Source organism: Oncorhynchus tshawytscha, linkage group LG06 (assembly GCF_018296145.1).
Source record: "Oncorhynchus tshawytscha isolate Ot180627B linkage group LG06, Otsh_v2.0, whole genome shotgun sequence".
Classification (NCBI taxonomy): domain Eukaryota; kingdom Metazoa; phylum Chordata; class Actinopteri; order Salmoniformes; family Salmonidae; genus Oncorhynchus; species Oncorhynchus tshawytscha.
The window spans coordinates 73,611,376-73,627,995 of NC_056434.1; the positions used below are offsets into that span (position 1 = coordinate 73,611,376).

Below are 16,620 nucleotides of genomic sequence, written 5' to 3' on the forward strand. Positions count from 1 at the left end.
AACTGCTTGGCACCAAGGTTGGTGTTGTGTAGTTGTGTTCGTACACTGTCAAGACCAACATGCATCAAGGACAAGGTGATGAGAAATATCATTCAAACCTTTATTTCAAGTCAGGGCAAACATGCAGGCACACACATTCAAACATATAGCAACGAGTACAAATCATCCTCTGAATGGATAGTTCGCAGTCAACATTACCTGCAGGTTATTGCACATTATCAGTTTGAAATGTTCTTACATTGTAAATTTTTTTCCAGGTTTATAAGACCAAATCCCGTTGAGATACTGGTACTCCAAAGTTTGAGTCATGCGCATGCATCTCGCATTTAGCGAGAACAAAGAAAATATAAATTTTAAAAAGGTAATTTTCCAATCCTCTTTACAAAACTAGGCCAATTTAAAAGGTGAAGCACTGCAATTGTAAAATAAATTATCTACTAGAGACTAAACTGTGGATTGCGCAGTCTGGAAGTAAGGCACAGCTGGTGATGCTTTCACATTGTAGGTGTGTAGAGGGTGTAGAGCAGTGAACACCTTGGTACGGGTGTTATTTTGGTTGTCATCATGACGATGCCCCAAGGTCACCACTTCCTGTCTTTGGGGTCAGCTGTTGCAGGAGGTCGAGGAAGAGCTCAATGCGGCTGAGGAGTGGAGCAGTCTTTTCAGCACGCAGTATCTTGGAGTAAACATTCTTATAGGTCTTCAGGAGCTCCTCGTCCTTATTGCTATTGTAAAAAAAAAAAGGAACATTCTGAATGATTTGATTTTAATCAAAGCTATGCTTACATGTATTAACATTCCTTATTAATGGTGTAGGGATACTGAGATTATGATACCCTGACCCCTATCGCCACTGTGCACTGTCTTACAGAGACAAAGCTTCCTGCTAAAGAAGCATAACAAATGATTGACACTTGTTAAAGAGGGGCTAGAGGAACAGCTGTGTGGAGGGATATTGTCACTGGGAGAGCTGTGGCAGGGCAGGACCAACACACTGGGATTAAAATGCTAAGGGTTGTTTAGATACTCAAGTTATCTGCTGGCCATAGTACAGTGTATCGAGTGGAACTCAAGGTGTTTATGGCATTCAGTGAACCAGTAGTGCTATTAGAAAGCCTACATAACGACCAGTCTTACACAATTACCTTTTATGCATCTCTTATCTTCCCATTTCACTACACCTCCAAAACAGTGACCAATCCATCCAAGAAGAAATGGATATAAAATATCAGATGCTCTGAGCTGTCCTATAAAGACCAAGCTACTACTGACTGACTGAACAGTCTTAAGATGAAAAGATTTCGGAAGTTTCAATATTATGCCTCTACTATATCTCATGTTTAGTCCTGGTTTAGCCCTCTGCAGGACAAGGTTAACCAGGCTGGGTACAACCAGTCCTTTCCTCACCTTGGTTTGCGCTTCATAGCCGTCATCAGTTTGACCAGCTGCAGCAGCAGGAAGGAGAAACTGGGCTCAAAGACGCCAATCAACTTCATCACTTCTATGGTGTTCAGCCCTGAGGAGGTGGTGCCATCTGCACCACTGTCAAGGTGTCTTGTCAACTCTGGGCAGTCTGTCTACAAAATTAAAAAAATTACATTCATGTGGAAATACACATAGAAATGTGAGTTATAGATCTACCATTCTACTTGAATGCAAGTCTAAGAAGCGACTGATATGTTTTATGTGCACTATTTCTATGCTTCCTGTTCTTAAGTTGTGTTTTGCGTCTTTTACTTTCGGTTTCATAAGAACAGCTTCAAAACAGCAGAAACAATATTTTTGGTTATGGAGCGGTTTACATGGTACAATGACTCTCTACACCGGTGGTTCCCAAACTTTTTATAGTCCCGTACCCCTTCAAACATTCAACCTCCAGTTGCATGCCCCCTCTAGCACCAGGGTCAGCACACTCTCAAATGTTATTTTTTGCCATCATCGTAAGCCTGTCACACAAACAAACAATACATTTATTAAACATAAAAGAGTAAGTTTGTCACTTCCCACGAGCCGGGTTGTGACAAAGAGCTCTTATAGGAACAGAGCACAAATAATAATCAATAATTTTGCTCTTTATTTAACCATCTTACATATAAAACCTTATTTGTTCATCAAAAATTGTGAATAACTCACCATAGGTTAATAAGAAGGGTGTGCTTGAAAGGATGCACATAACTCTGCAATGTTGGGTTGGAGTCCCAGTCTTAAATCATTTTCCACACAGTGTGCCAGTATTTAGTTCATGCTAGTGAGGGCTGAGAATCCACTCTCACACAGGTACGTGGTTGCAAAGGGCATCAGTGTCTTAACAGCGCAATTTGCCAAGGCAGGATACTCTGAGCGCAGCCCAATCCAGAAATCTGGCAGTGGCTTCTGATTAAATTCAATTTTCACAGAACGACTTGTTGCAATTTCAATGAGGCTCTCTTGTTCAGATATCAGTAAGTGGACTGGAGGCAGGGCATGAAAGGGATAACGAATCCAGTTGTTTGTGTTGTCCATTTCGGGAAAAGTACATGCGTAATTGCACACCCAACTCACTCATGTGCTTCGGTATAATCACATTTTACATTGTCCGTAAGCTTGAGTTAATTTGCACAAAGAAAATCGTACAATGATGGAAATACCTGTGTGTTTCCTTGTTAATGCAGACAGAGAAGAGCACAAACGTCTTAATCATAACCTAAATTTTGTCCGGCACATTGAATATAGTTGCAGAGTCCCTGTAATCCTAGATTCAGATCATTCAGGCGAGAAATAACATCACCCAGATAGGCCAGTTGTGTGAGAAACTTTTCATCATGCAAGCATTCACACAAGTGAAAACTATGGTCAGTAAAGAAAACTTTAAGCTCATCTCTCAATTTTAAAAAAACATGTCAATACTTTGTCCCTTGATAACCAGCGCATTTCTTTCTGTATGTTGTAAAAGCATTACATGGTCGCTGCCCAAATCATTGCATAGTGCAGAAAATACACAAGAGTTCAGGGGCCTTGCTTTAACAAAGTTAACCATTTTCACTGTAGTGTCCAAAACTTCTTTCAAGCGGTCAGGCATTCCCTTGGCAGCAAGAGCCTCTCGGTGAATGCTACAGCAGTGTACCCAAGTGGCGTCGGGTGCAACTGTTTGCACGAGCGTTGCCACTCCACTAGGTCTCCCTGTCATGGCTTTTGCGGCATCAGTACAGATATCAACATGAGCAGCAGCTACAGTTGCAGTCAGAAGTTTACATACAACATAGCCAAATATATTTAAACTCAGTTTTTCACAATTCCTGATATTTAATCCAAGTAACAATTCCCTGTTTTAGGTCAGTTAGGATCACCATTTTATTTTAAGAATGTGAAATGTCAGAATAATAGTAGAGAAAATGATTTATTTGAGCTTTTATTTCTTTCATCACATTCCCAGTGGGTCAGAAGTTTACATACACTCAATTAGTATTTAGCAGCATTGCCTTTAAATTGTTTAACTTGGGTCAAATGTTTTGGGTAGCCTTCCACAAGCTTCCCTCAGTAAGTTGGGTGAATTTTGGCCCATTCCTCCTGACAGAGCTGGTGTTACTGAGTCAGGTTTGTAGGTCTCCTTGCTCACACATACTTTTTCAGTTCTGCCCACAAATTTTCTATAGGATTGAGGTCAGGGCTTTGTGATGGCCACTCCAATACCTTGACTTTGTTGTCCTTAAGCCATTTTGCCACAACTTTGGAAGTATGCCTGGGGGTCATTGTCCATATGTTTTATTTTTGCTTCATCAGACCAGAGGACATTTCTCGAAAAAGTATGATCTTTGTCCCCATGTGCAGTTGCAAATCAGTCTGGCTTTTTTATGGCGGTTTTGGAGCAGTGGCTTCTTCCTTGCTGAGCGGCCTTTCAGGTTGTGTCGGTATAGGACTCGTTTTACTGTGGATATAGATCATTTTGTACCTGCTTCTTCAGCATCTTCACAAGGTCTTTTTCTGTTGTTCTGGGATTGATTTGCAATTCACACCTAATTACGTTAATCTCTAGGAGACAGAACACATCTCCTTCCTGAGCAGTATGACAGCTGCGTGGTCCCATGGTGTTTATACTTGCGTACTATTGTTTGTACAGATGAACGTGGTACCTTCAGGCGTTTGGAAATTACTCCCAAGGATGAACCAGACTTGTGGAGGTCTACAATTTCTTTCCTGAGGTCTTGGCTGGTTTCTTTTGATTTTCCCATGATGTCAAGCAAAGAGGCACTGAGTTTGAAGGTAGGCCTTGAAATATATCCACAGGCACACCTCCAATTGACTCAAATGATGTCAATTAGCCTATCAGAAGCTTCTAAAGCCATGACATAATTTTCTGGAATTTTCCAAGCTGTTTAAAAGGCAGTCAATTTAGTGTATGTAAACTTCTGACCCAATGGAATTGTGATACAGTGAATTAGAAGTTAAATAATCTGTCTGTAAACAATTGTTGGAAAATTGACTTGTGTCATGCACAAAGTAGATGTCCTAACCGACTTGCCAAAACTATAGTTTGTTAACAAGAAATTTGTGGAGTGGTTGAAAAACGAGTTTTGATGACTCCCACCTAAGTGTATGTAATCTTCCGACTTCAACTGAAGAAAAAAAATATATACACAAAATATGGTTCCCCCCCCTTCTTTAAAAAAAATGTAAATGACATTTTTATTTGGCCTACCCCCGACGGCATTGTGTGTATCCCAGTTGGGGAATACCTGCTCTACGCTATACTTGCTTATTTTGTCACAGACTGAAATTAGGCAAACTATTAGTTTTAGCAACCAGGAAATGGCAGAGGGCTTTCTGCATAGTACAACAAGTGGGAGGAGGTGTGGAAGTAGTTGGTGGTTAAATGTAAGCGATGATTGTCAAACAGAAGGGGAGTGCCTCTGCTACAGCAGTAGGTTCTATTTCTGTTTGTGTCTGTACCTCTGTGTAGTCCTCTAGCAGCTCTTTGTGGATAAGCAGGAAGGCATGGCGAGTGTCTGTCAGTATATCCAGGGCTCCTGTCAGGGTCTTCAGCTTGGCCCCACTGCTGCTCTGACCTGTAAACACACATTGTTACTCAATGACACCACCTTTCAGGAGACTATGACAGTTTTGACCTGGCTGGGAGTGTGCCTGGCCCTGGCCTGGGTGAGTGAGCCTGGCTGACCTGCCATGGTGAACTCGGCGAAGGCCACCCTCTCCAGGAGGGTGCGGAGCAGCTCGCAGGGTGCGTCCTTCAGGCTGAGGAACAGGAGGACAGCCTTGCTGTAGTGCAGCTCTGCCAGGCTCCTGTGCTGCTTCCTCAGGTGCTCATCCCCCACCTGACACAGAGGAGGAAACATCCAGAATGTACTACACAGACTGAACATCTTAATGCTTTTCTACAGATGCAACATGATTTAAATGGTTTAAAAGAGGACGACTGGTAGATATCTTTATCTAGATACAGTGTTTATCCTATGTCAGGTCCTTACCTGGTTGCGGAAGCAGCTGTGGTACATGGAGGCCAGGCGGTGGTGGATGGTGGCAGCTCTGTACTGGTAGAGGGGCTGGCGTGCCGACTCGGTCTGCAGGTCACAGTACTTCAGAGACTTCAGCATGGCCTCCGTCACCTCCCGCTCAATCTGGCAACCCACATCAATGAAAACTTAGTTATGGATTACTGTGCTCCTACAATTTTCACACCGGCGCTAACCATTTCACCTAAGGCAGCATATAGAGTCCGTATGGTTAGTTAACTTGCTAGACATTTCCCATTCTGTTCATTCACCTAGTATGAATCTATCCAAGTGTTACCTGTTCCTGAGCCTTCCTGGACAGAGGGGCGTAGTCTTGCAGCAGAGTGGCCAGGGTGAAGTAGGTAGTGGACAGCTCCCAGTTGACTGAGTCCCACACTGCAGGGTGGTTCCCTCTGGTGGCCAGGGAACGCATAGCCCTGAGGTAGTAGTCTATAGCCTGGAGGGGGAGAGAGCGAGTGTAAAGGTCCCTGCTCCATTTTCATTAGCACCAACTCTTACTGAAAGCGTAGTGATTTTAAGTTGAATTGCCCTACTTAAAAACCTCAGAGCATTTAAGCAGCAGTTGCCAACATGACAGGAAAGTGACTGGCACAAAGATAAGCAGATCGTTTAGCCTTCATGCCTTTCTATTTATTGTGGAAAGCAATACGGGGTTGGTGTAGTCATAGAAATCATGATATGTCTATTACATAATGATAGTTCTATTAGTGTGGTAGCGGTACCTTATTGTAATAGAGAGACTCCTCTGGGGAGAACTCTCCTCTGCTCAGGTCTGCAGATGTAGCACAGTGGGCCTGGGCACAGATCCTCATCAGCCTGCCTGTGTTGCACAGCAGCAGGGAGGTGTTGGTGCTGTCCTCAATGGCCTCAAAGTCCTTCATGCCCTTCTCAAAGCACGAGAAACTCTTCTTCCATATCTCCTGTTCAGCTATAGATACAGACTTCTTCACTGAAAAGGAGGGGGGGTGTTAGAGTGAGGAAGAGGTTCATTCATATTTGTTTATTTTAGGTCTGTTTCCTGAAGTAAGATAACGTGTTTCACAAATATTTCTTATATTGCTTACAGCAGTCATAAATTAAATCATTAGTCAACAAATCAATCATTTACACAAAATCATCCTCCATAACTGATGGGCCAGACTCCCTACCTTCCTTCTCGGTCTGCATGGCAGCAGCCTGGTTCATGTAGAAGACTCCTATCTCGTTGCGAATGTTGCCCAGTCTCTTCAGTACCTGGGCTAGCTGTTCAGGACCATGCTCTTTCACCACCCCAGAGGTCAGCAGCTCGTAGGCCGCCTCATAACACTTACTGCTCACAAACAGCTGGTACTCTGGGTCCGTGGCCAGGTCACTGGCCATGTTAAAGGCTGGGGGACAGTCACACAGGCCAGACTGATCTAATTTGTAACAACAATGATGCACTGCATTTATATATAGGATTGTTCAATCTTTTAAGTATTGTAATGTTAGCGTTTGTTATTACAGGTTCTTGCTTCTGAAAAGCATTACAGCAGGGATTATCAACAAGATTCAGCCGCGGGCCTTCAAACCTTGCTTTCATTTGTATACAATCACGTATCACTATTGTGCATGGGAATACTTGGAAACAGTTTTCTTATATTAAAATCATTTGGAGCTGATTTCCTGGTGTTTTTCCAGTCTTATGTCCAACAATGAAAAATACTCAAAACCACCCGTGGCCCGCCAATTGGAGAATCCTGCAACATTAAACAGCAAATCTACAGAATACTGAAACCTTTTGTGTCAATTGTGAAGGGATGTGGAGGGATGCGTTTGATGAAAAGTGTGAGTGTCTCCTCACCCTGGCAGCTGCTCTCTCTGTGCAGGCTGTGCAGCACCTCCTGGTCCTCCCTGGTCTGGTAGCTGTACTCCTCCAGGTAGGCAGCACGGTTACTGGCATTCTGGGCAAGCATCAGCTGGATGTCCCCACACAGAGACAGACACTGGCTGTGGAACAGCAGCACCCGCGAGTGCAGGGTACTGCTCACCGAACAGTAGGCATCTGCAGAGGGAGGGAGAGAGCAAGAGAAAGATGGATGAAGGAAGGGAGCTAGCAAGGAAGGTTCAACCCTATTTCAACAGTTCCCTCATTATCCATCAGTCCAATCTCACACAGCCAATCTGATCACGGTTAACTACATGTCCCAGAATGCCTAACTGAACCAGAGAGGACACACTGACCGTGGCACTGCAGGGCCAGTTTGATGTAGCGCAGGGCCCGGCCATACTTGAGCAGATTAGTGGCAGCGTCTGACAGTACGTAGTAGGCCTTGGACGCCTTGAAGAAGAGCTGCAGCTTCATACGGTGCTGCCAGGACCCTGGGATCATCCCTGACCGGGTCGGATGCTTCCGGTCCTCCTGGAAGGGACCAGCTGTACCCAAGAGATATAGGGACAGAGAGGGGGGATAAGAGAGATAGATAGGGAAAAGAGATATAGGGGCAGAGAGAGATAAATAGGGTAAACAATATAGAGGCATTTATTAGGGGCTCTTCACATATAACGAGGAATATGCTCATTATGGTACAACATCCTTCATTATCAATATTGTAGTATATCAATGCTTCTTGATGGGGTCAGTGATGGCCAACCTCTGTCCAGGAGGAGTGCGATCCCTTTCTCCACGGCCTTACTCCCATCCTCGTACTTCAGGGGGATGGGGGTGTTTGGGTCAGCAGCTGGGAGGTCACTCTCCTTCTTAATGCTGCCGTCCACTGCTTTTAGGCCCTGCCAATCACATCCAAACAATATATAAAACATATAGAGATGCACACAAACATCAACGACGTCACACCTGCCCAGACCCACATGTTCCCACTGCATCCATCTCCAGTGCTTGGAAGACTATGCCACATGGCCTCAAATTGCACTATTCTGTCTCTCTCTGTCGCCCATACCTTTTCAATATTGAACTAATAATGCCTTTGATTCTTCCACAGTCTTAACGATGGAGGATCAGTTGATTTCAAGGGTCTTTTTTTGTTGATGATGATTGACGAGAAAAATATGGTCCAACCCATTGGCTATCTCACCACACCCTCATATGCCATGTCTTGAAATAAGCAGATAGACGTATTAAAAGTACATTTACATTCCCATAACTATCACTACATTGCAGTAGAGGCTCACCTTTAAGACGTAGCTGAGGACATGCCGACATCTTTCCTCCTTGTCTTGAGAGACGGGAAATGCGTAGATTGGCTGTAGCGGGGGGGAAATATTACTTCATTGTCTCTATAGATGTTCTAAGACTCACTCTGTGTAGTGGCTAGTTTCTAGTTAGGTCAAGATATGTCAACATATCCATAATGTCACCCAAGCAGAGTAACTAGTGATAAACGTGTGACACTCACCCTGATCTGGTGAGTGGACTTGTACTTCTCTGGAACAGACAGCTCCCCCACTGATTTGATAATAGCTACAGCTTTGCTATCATCCTGTGAGTCCAACGTGGTACTAAAGGAGCCGTTCTCATCACTGTCCTCTGGTAGGTCTTCTGGATCCTCTTCATCATCCTCGTCACTGTAGCTGTCCTCTGAGCCCCCGGCCCGCAGCGACTCCCCCCCAGCTCCCTCCTCTGGAGGCTCGTCCAACTGGAACAGCTCTGCCAGCATATAGTGGGCCGATGCTATGATCTGAGCCAATCAGAAAAGGGAGAGGACAGTTAGAGAGATGGAACAGGCCAACAACAGAGAAAGAACAGGCTAGCCGTGTTGTTCAACAAACGTGTAATTTATTTTTCTGCAAATTTCTCATCTTTTGATATCAATGACTTGCACAAACATTTTAGAAACAATCAAAGGCTTTTGGTCTTGTGGAGTAAGTAAGAGTACCAGTCCAGTCCATTACCTGTGGGTGCCTGTCCTGGTCCAGGAGCTTCACACAGTTGAGGAGCAACGTTCTGATTGTTCCATAGTGCTTCCTGTTCTGGCTCTTCTTCAGCATCATGTTGCTAGCCACTCTGCAAGAACAACAACGCACATTCTACAAAACAGAATGTATAGTCTACTGCCACCTGTTGGACTTACTGTATTTGCAATTACTGCACTGACTGATAACCCTATGTTTTGTGTACTGGTTTCAGGGATGTGTAGATAATGTTCCAGGTTGCAGGTGCCTACTTGTAAAGGAGCACAGCCACTGGCAGAGTGAAAGGGTTCTGGCATTTCTCCTCTGCTGCTTCCTCACAGAGAGTGGTGAGGTCATACAGCTTTACGATGTCACTTCCACTAGCTGAGGAAGCACAGAAACAGAACAGTAAGATTAAGTAGGGCTACTGCCACATAATACTGTTTAATTACCAGGTAATTATCACGTTTATTTTGTAAGTCCTACAGGAATTAGCGAGTGTGTTGTGTTATCTCCCACCTTTGAAGAGCCAGTAGGTATGGCCCTCTTTGGTGCAGTTAGACTTGAGGAAGGACAGAATGTTCTGAGCGATGTCTTTCACAACCCTGGTTGAGAAGGTGGAGTTCTCCAGATCAGGGATGTCTTCCGTTTTGATCATCTCATATTTCTGACCAAATAACAAAATCAGCGCTAACTTTATAACTATGTTTACATTTTAATCATTTAGCAGACTCTCATCTAGAATGACTAACAGGAGCAATACAGGTTAAGTTCCTTGCTCAAGGGCACAGACAGATTTTTCACCAAGTCGGCTCACGGATTCGAACCAGTGACCATTCGGTTACTGGCTACCTGCCCAGTGTTAAATTGTGAATATGTACAGTACCAGTCAAAAGTTAGGACACACCTACTATTTCCAGGGTTTCTTTATTTTGACTATTTTCTACATTGTAGAATAATAGTGAACACATCAAAACTATGAAATAACACATACGGAATCATGTAGTAACCAAAAAAGTGTTACATCAAAAACTTTTATAGAGATTCTTCAAAGTAGCCACCTTTGCCTTGATGACAGCTTTGCACACTCTTGGCATTCTCTCAAACAGCTTCATGAGGTAGTCACTTGGAATGCATTTCAATTAACAAGTGTGCCTTGATAAAAGTTCATTTGTGGAATTTCTTTCCTTCTTAATGCGTTTGATCCAATCAGTTGTGTTGTGACAAGGTAGGTGTGGTATACAGAATATAGCCCTATTTGGTAAAATACCAAGTCCACATTGTGGCAAGAACAGCTCAAATAAGCAAAGAGAAACAACAGTCTATCATTACTTTAAGACATGAAGGTCAGTCAATCCAAAAAATATCAAGAACTTTGAAAGATTTTTCAAGTGCAGTTTCAAAAACCACTATGAAACTGGCTCTCATGAGGACCGCCACAGGAAAGGAAGATCCTGAGTTACCTCTGCTGCAGAGGATAAGTTCATTAGAGTTATCTGCACCTCAGACTGCAGCCCAAATAAATGCTTCAGAGTTCAAGTAACAGACACATCTCAACATCAACTGTTCAGAGGAGAGTGTGTGAATCAGGCAATCATGGTCGAATTTCTGCAAAGAAACCACTACAAAAGGACACCAATAATAAGAAGAGACTTGCTGGGCCAAGAAACACAAGCAGTGGACATTAGACCAGCGGAAATCTGTCCTTTGGTCCAAATTTGATATTTTTGTTTCCAACCGCCGTGTCTTAGAGAGACGCAGATTATGTGAATGGATGATTTCTACATGTGTGGTTCCCACCGTGAAGTATGGAGGAGGAGGTGTGATGGTGCTTTGCTGGTGACACTGTGAATTATTTAGAATTCAAGGCACACTTAACCAGCATGGTTACCACAGCATTCTGCAACGATACGCCATCCCATCTGGTTTGCACTTAGTGGGACTACCATTTGTTTTTCAACAAGACAATGACCCAAAACACACCTCCAGGCTGTGTAAGGGCTATTTTACCAAGAAGGAGAGTGATGGAGTGCTGCATCAGATGATCTTCTCCACAATCACTTGACCTCAACCCAAATGAGATGGTTTGGGATGAGTTGGACAGCAGAGTGAAGGAAAAGCAGCCAATGCGTGCTCAGCATATGTGGGAATTCATTCAAGACTGTTGGAAAAGCATTCCAGGTGAAGCTGGTTGAGAGAATGCCAAGAGTGTGCAAAGCTGTCATCAAGGCAAAGGGTGGCTACTTTGAAGAATCTCAAATATATTTTGATTTGTTTAACACTTTTTTGGTTACTACATGATTCCATGTGTATTATTTCATAGTGTTGATGTCTTCGATTTATTCTACAATGTATAAAAAAGTACAAATAAAGAAAAACCCTGGAATCAGTAGGTATCTCCAAATGTTTGACTGATACTATATATAGGGTTAAAATGACAAATTTGGGCATTAAAGACAGGGCTTATTTACCTGGACGATGCCATTGACATGAAAGCACATGACGAGCTCTGGAACATTGCACATCAGATTGTCCAGCCAGTAGTCAATACCTGTGAGAATGTTGATTGGCTTGTTGTTATCCCTGAAAAGGAAGGAAGGAACCTTCTAGGTATTTTGCAGGAGAACATTGCTGTGGAACAGTAGTAAACCAATTAAAATGTTTTATATTGACTGCCATGAATGATGCTCCTGGGGCCATTGTTCCCCGCTTTACATAATTCTGACCTGAGCCGCAGGCTGACAGCTGGGTAGCGCCCTCCTCCAAAGATAGGCATGTTGGACCCCACCAGCATGTGGATGTCCTCAAATGTCCACAAGATGTTCCTCACAAAGTCATTCCTCAACCCCTGTAAAATAAGTTGAGGGAAAAATTGAATTGAATAGATTAAACTAATGCCAACTAAACAAAAGACAGAAAATGCACATCTTTAATCATCCTGTTGATTATTTTTCTTAGCAGTAGCCTACCTGACTGTTCTCCCCCTCGTTGAACAGTGTGGTAAGGTTCTGCTCTTTGGAAGCCACTTGTCCCAATGCATACTTGCTGTCCATGGGAACCCCTTCCTGTAAAGACTGGACATACAGTCACCAAGGAAGACACAAACTCAACAAGAGCACATCAACAGACTTAAGGTACTGCAATTACTGCTCATTTTCATAAAGGGAGACCTACCTCTTTGTGTGCTGCAGACTCCTCAGAGTCTGAAGCGGTACTAGTGAAGGTAGCGGGCCAGGAGGGACCAAACTCCTCCGCCCCACACCCCTCATCAGTGTTGTCTGAGTCAGGGACAGGCTCTGCGGCTCCATCACCATTAATACTGGAGAATAGATGGAGGAGTTAACCATTAGGATTTACTCTGGCTAAAATAAGGTTATTGTTTCTATTGCAAGTATTTTTTCACATTAACAAGTAAGCTAGTAGTCCAACTACGGCTGTGGCGGTCATGAAATGTTGTCAGCCGGTAACTGTCATGCAAAGGACTGTTGTTCTCATGGTTATTGACTTAATTAACATAAACATGTTTAGCATCTCCAGGCTTCCACACATAAAAGCTGCTGATGTGCACCTTTGGAACATCTAGGCCTACATTTTAATAAGTTGAATGGAGCGGCTACTGTGTTGAGCGTAAAAGTGACCATTTGAGACAGGTCCAATAGGCTACACTTAATTTAAAGTGAATTATTAATTTTTGTTGTGATAGGCCTAGAAACCTCAGAATGTCTTAGAAATCAAAACATTTGGGTTGCATGGTACGACTGTATTGATGATGTGTGGCAAGCAAGTTAGGAGATATCTAGTCAATGGAATATGGAATTAAAATGACAGAATTAAAAGTGAAATCAGAAGGAAAGGCTACAATGACCAAAACACCAACAGACAAGCTGCTATTTATAATCTGAATGGAGTTGTTATTTGTAGGCTAACTGTAGGATGGTGAGAAGCACAATTAGCCTAGTTACCTAGTTTCTCTCAGTTTGATGCAGTCAAAACCGGAATGGGATGATAAATAACTAGCAGTATACTAGCATGAGTTAAGTGGTTGCTGTCTCTCTCTCTCTTCACCTCCGCCTGCTCCGAGCCTCCCGCGTCTAATTCACACACACCGCACAGCCCCTCGACCACTCCATAGTAGCTACAGCTGCTCGCTTTGTGCCCCTCTCCCTCCCTCCAGTTAATAAAGTAGCAAAACAATTGGCTTTTCTGCTGCTTCCCTCACTTGGATTGGACCGGGTGTGGACCCGACTGGCTCCATACGGGGATGAATCTGGTTGTCCTTATGTCCATTCGGAATGGGTTTTTCCATATTGGGTCCAGGGCTTTCCCATATCCATTTCGGAACAGGAGCTCTAACTCCCATCACCATTCCTCATCACATAGAATATTTAGATTCAATAATAAGGTGTTTAGAGAGTGATTAGAGAGGGACTATAGAGTGCTGAGTACCAAGCCATTAGTGAGGGCCTTAAGCAAATTGGATAGGCTACCCATCAGCGCCATTAATTTGCGCAGTTTTGGATGAGATTACTGTGACCAACGGTCAGAGGGAATTTGACTGCGGTCATGACTCGTGACTGCCGGTGTGGTGGTAATGCGGTAACTGTAGCCCTAAGTCCAACAGCCCTAAGTCCAACCTCAAATAACTCACCTGTAGTAGAGGAATTTGGACAGGATTGCTTTTTGGTACCAGTGTTCCTTGCTCTTCTTTTTTCTCTGCCACTTTTGATCTATTAGTCTCTGGTAAAACTCCTTCAGCCATGTCCAATCTCCTGTCTGTGACAGAGCATACATATGGATCTTACTACAATACTGGCCACAATCAAAGAAAAACACAATCAAATGTATTTCCACAACCATTGTCAATCATTCAGACATTTTCAGGCTTTCTCACTTCCACAGTGACATTAAAACAGGCTTATTCTCCACTGGCTGTCTAATTGTACCTGAGAGGACCTCATGAAGAGCTCCTGAATGTCCAGTTCATCAAGGAGGAGAGTCCTTCCCACGCGGTGGACGGCCATACTGACATGGGACTTACTGTAGGGGATCTTCAACAGCTTCTTGATGTTCTGAGTAGAGAAGAGAATGAGACCGTTAGCTTCAACAAACCATTTTGATTACCAAACATGTCAAATACATAACACAGTAGCAAAACAAATTCTTAGATAGTCCTACCTCAGAGTCTGACACCACATCAACATCATCCCCAATAGAATCAATGAAGTCATAGGCCATCCCAAAACTGTAGATAGAAGAACATACAAGTACATGAGCACCTTGCAACAATTCAGTGATGATGCATACCACCAGATACCACATCTTGTTTTGAGGACTAAATAACCAGCACTTCACCTGGAGAAAGGCTTGCTCTTGCTGCTGGACCCTAGTACAGTGGACCCTGCAGGCCCAAGTTGGGGACTCTCCCGGAGCCAGTTGGCAGGAGGCAGCTTCAGGTCTGTCTTCTCCTGCAGTAGTGCATAGGTGGTGGGTGGAGGGGCAGCAGAATACTTCACCACCGCACGGCTCTTTATTTCGTTGTTGCCAAGGCACATCTCCAACTCCTTTGATACACGTAAACAATGGTAGCATTGATGGTAAACTCAGGCAACTTGATTCAATATAACAAGTAGATAGCTCGATTATTGTGAAGTTAGATGCAACTAATTTAATACATGTAAATGTCCCATGTATGTGCAGCTAGCTAGCTACAGAGATAACATGCATAGACATAACTGCAGTTCAAAGCTAGCTAGCTAGCTAGCTACAGTACAGCTTACCTGTCTGCCAGTAGTACTGGCAATATCACCCCCACTGTCATCTAACGTTACGTCTTCACTTCCACGGTCTGGAGGGACGCAATCCTCTCGGTTCCCTGGTGCTGAACTCATTTTCTGTCTGCAATTCAAGCTAGCTACTTGTCACAAAAACGAATGCTGCCCAAGGGGTAGCCGTCCTTAGCTAACTAACTAGCTTCCTGAAAATGTCAACAACAAAAACACAGTGATAACCTAAATAAATTGCTGGCTAGCTAGCCACTGTAGTTGCTAAATCTACCACCAGCTGATTAGATACCTAGCTAGCTACCTAACGTTATAGCTTCACACACCAAGCGACATATTGGTTCATCTGAGCCAAACGATAAAATTGGCAAGATGGCTAACACTATCTCCGTTCTGCAGTCATCCAGACTGTATCAACACCACTTGCTGCGTTATTCTGTTTGCTGCTGTTGACAGAACACACATTTGCGTAAAGACACAGATTAGCCATTATATTGACCAGATATTCTAGCTGCCGCTCCAACAATAAAAATACATGAGGGGTGGGACAAGATGGCGGAGTGAGTGGTCGCATTAAACTGAGCTCCTAAACTTTAAATTGAATTCAAGTCCTAAATTGAGTTTGACGACGAACACAGAGTTAAAGTTGCGTTTCTTACTGTATTTTTTCTTCTTCTTTCAATTAGTTTGGTGGTTCATCGAACATCTCTTTTACACTTTGTTATACTTAAATTCAGCCAATAGAAGCTAGCAATACATCAGCGTTAGCTAGCTATTAACCTTAGCTGAGATAGACGCTAACAGTGTAGAGGGAGCTGTCGTAACCGAGGTGAGTACTGTCAACTATATGGACGATTTTGACACCCCCAGAAGTAACGGTACCAAGGTTGCAGAAATTCTTCGGTACAGGTGTCCAAATAACCAATTTGAACCCAACCCCCAACCCGAAGAGACTACGAGAAAGTGACGCGGGGCAGACTCAACCACCCCAGCAAATAAAGCCATCTTCAAGGCAATCCAAGGTTTAAACAATAACGTTACATTTGACGAACAAGCTACTCGGCTGAATGGCTTTGATGAGAGGATTTTTAAAATTATTTTTTAACTATCGATTGCAAACGTTTACAAAACTACAGAGTATAATGCAGCAGGCATTAAGGATACCACTAATGATGTGAAACTGTTGAAAAATAAAGTTGATGCCCTGGCAAAAGAAAACGAGGAGCTGCGCACAGACAGTGCTGAACCAGACGGATACAAGCACCGATGGGGAGCTGAGACTGAACAGGCTACTTGAAACTGATGGTGAGAATATCAAATAGATTGTGATTGACATTATTGGGAAGTTTGTTCCATATCCCCCTGCTACCCTGAACATCGCGGTAGATGTTGTACACTGTCTCGGAGAAAAGATAAAGGAGAACGACAGGTTCATATGGAGTCTCTCCCCACTCAAGTGCAGTTAC

The 16,620-nt window shown here is 43.4% G+C and overlaps 1 protein-coding gene across 5 annotated transcripts; it reads right to left on the reverse strand.

Annotated features, from left to right (window-relative positions):
- Positions 1-79: 79 nt before the first annotated feature.
- edrf1 (erythroid differentiation regulatory factor 1) lies at positions 80-16,415 on the reverse strand. Of its 5 annotated transcripts, XM_024424946.2 has the most exons (26): positions 15,814-16,415; positions 15,152-15,348; positions 14,727-14,935; positions 14,550-14,616; positions 14,318-14,443; positions 14,023-14,147; positions 12,549-12,693; positions 12,344-12,448; positions 12,101-12,222; positions 11,846-11,957; positions 9,894-10,041; positions 9,647-9,758; positions 9,375-9,486; positions 8,879-9,160; positions 8,655-8,726; positions 8,117-8,252; positions 7,707-7,898; positions 7,327-7,527; positions 6,653-6,901; positions 6,227-6,453; positions 5,782-5,940; positions 5,460-5,609; positions 5,153-5,306; positions 4,927-5,042; positions 1,408-1,577; positions 80-725 (listed from the first exon to the last, which is right to left on the reverse strand). In XM_024424946.2, the coding sequence occupies exons 2-26, from the start codon at positions 15,260-15,262 to the stop codon at positions 563-565; spliced, it is 3,765 nt and encodes a 1,254-aa protein (XP_024280714.1). In that variant the 5' UTR covers positions 15,263-15,348; positions 15,814-16,415; the 3' UTR covers positions 80-562. The 5 variants fall into 5 exon arrangements, with proteins under 5 accessions (XP_024280714.1, XP_024280718.1, XP_024280715.1 ...); XM_024424950.2 differs by lacking the exon at positions 15,152-15,348; XM_024424947.2 differs by having other exon boundaries at positions 12,344-12,439; positions 15,152-16,415.
- Between the last annotated feature and the right edge of the window lie 205 nt (positions 16,416-16,620).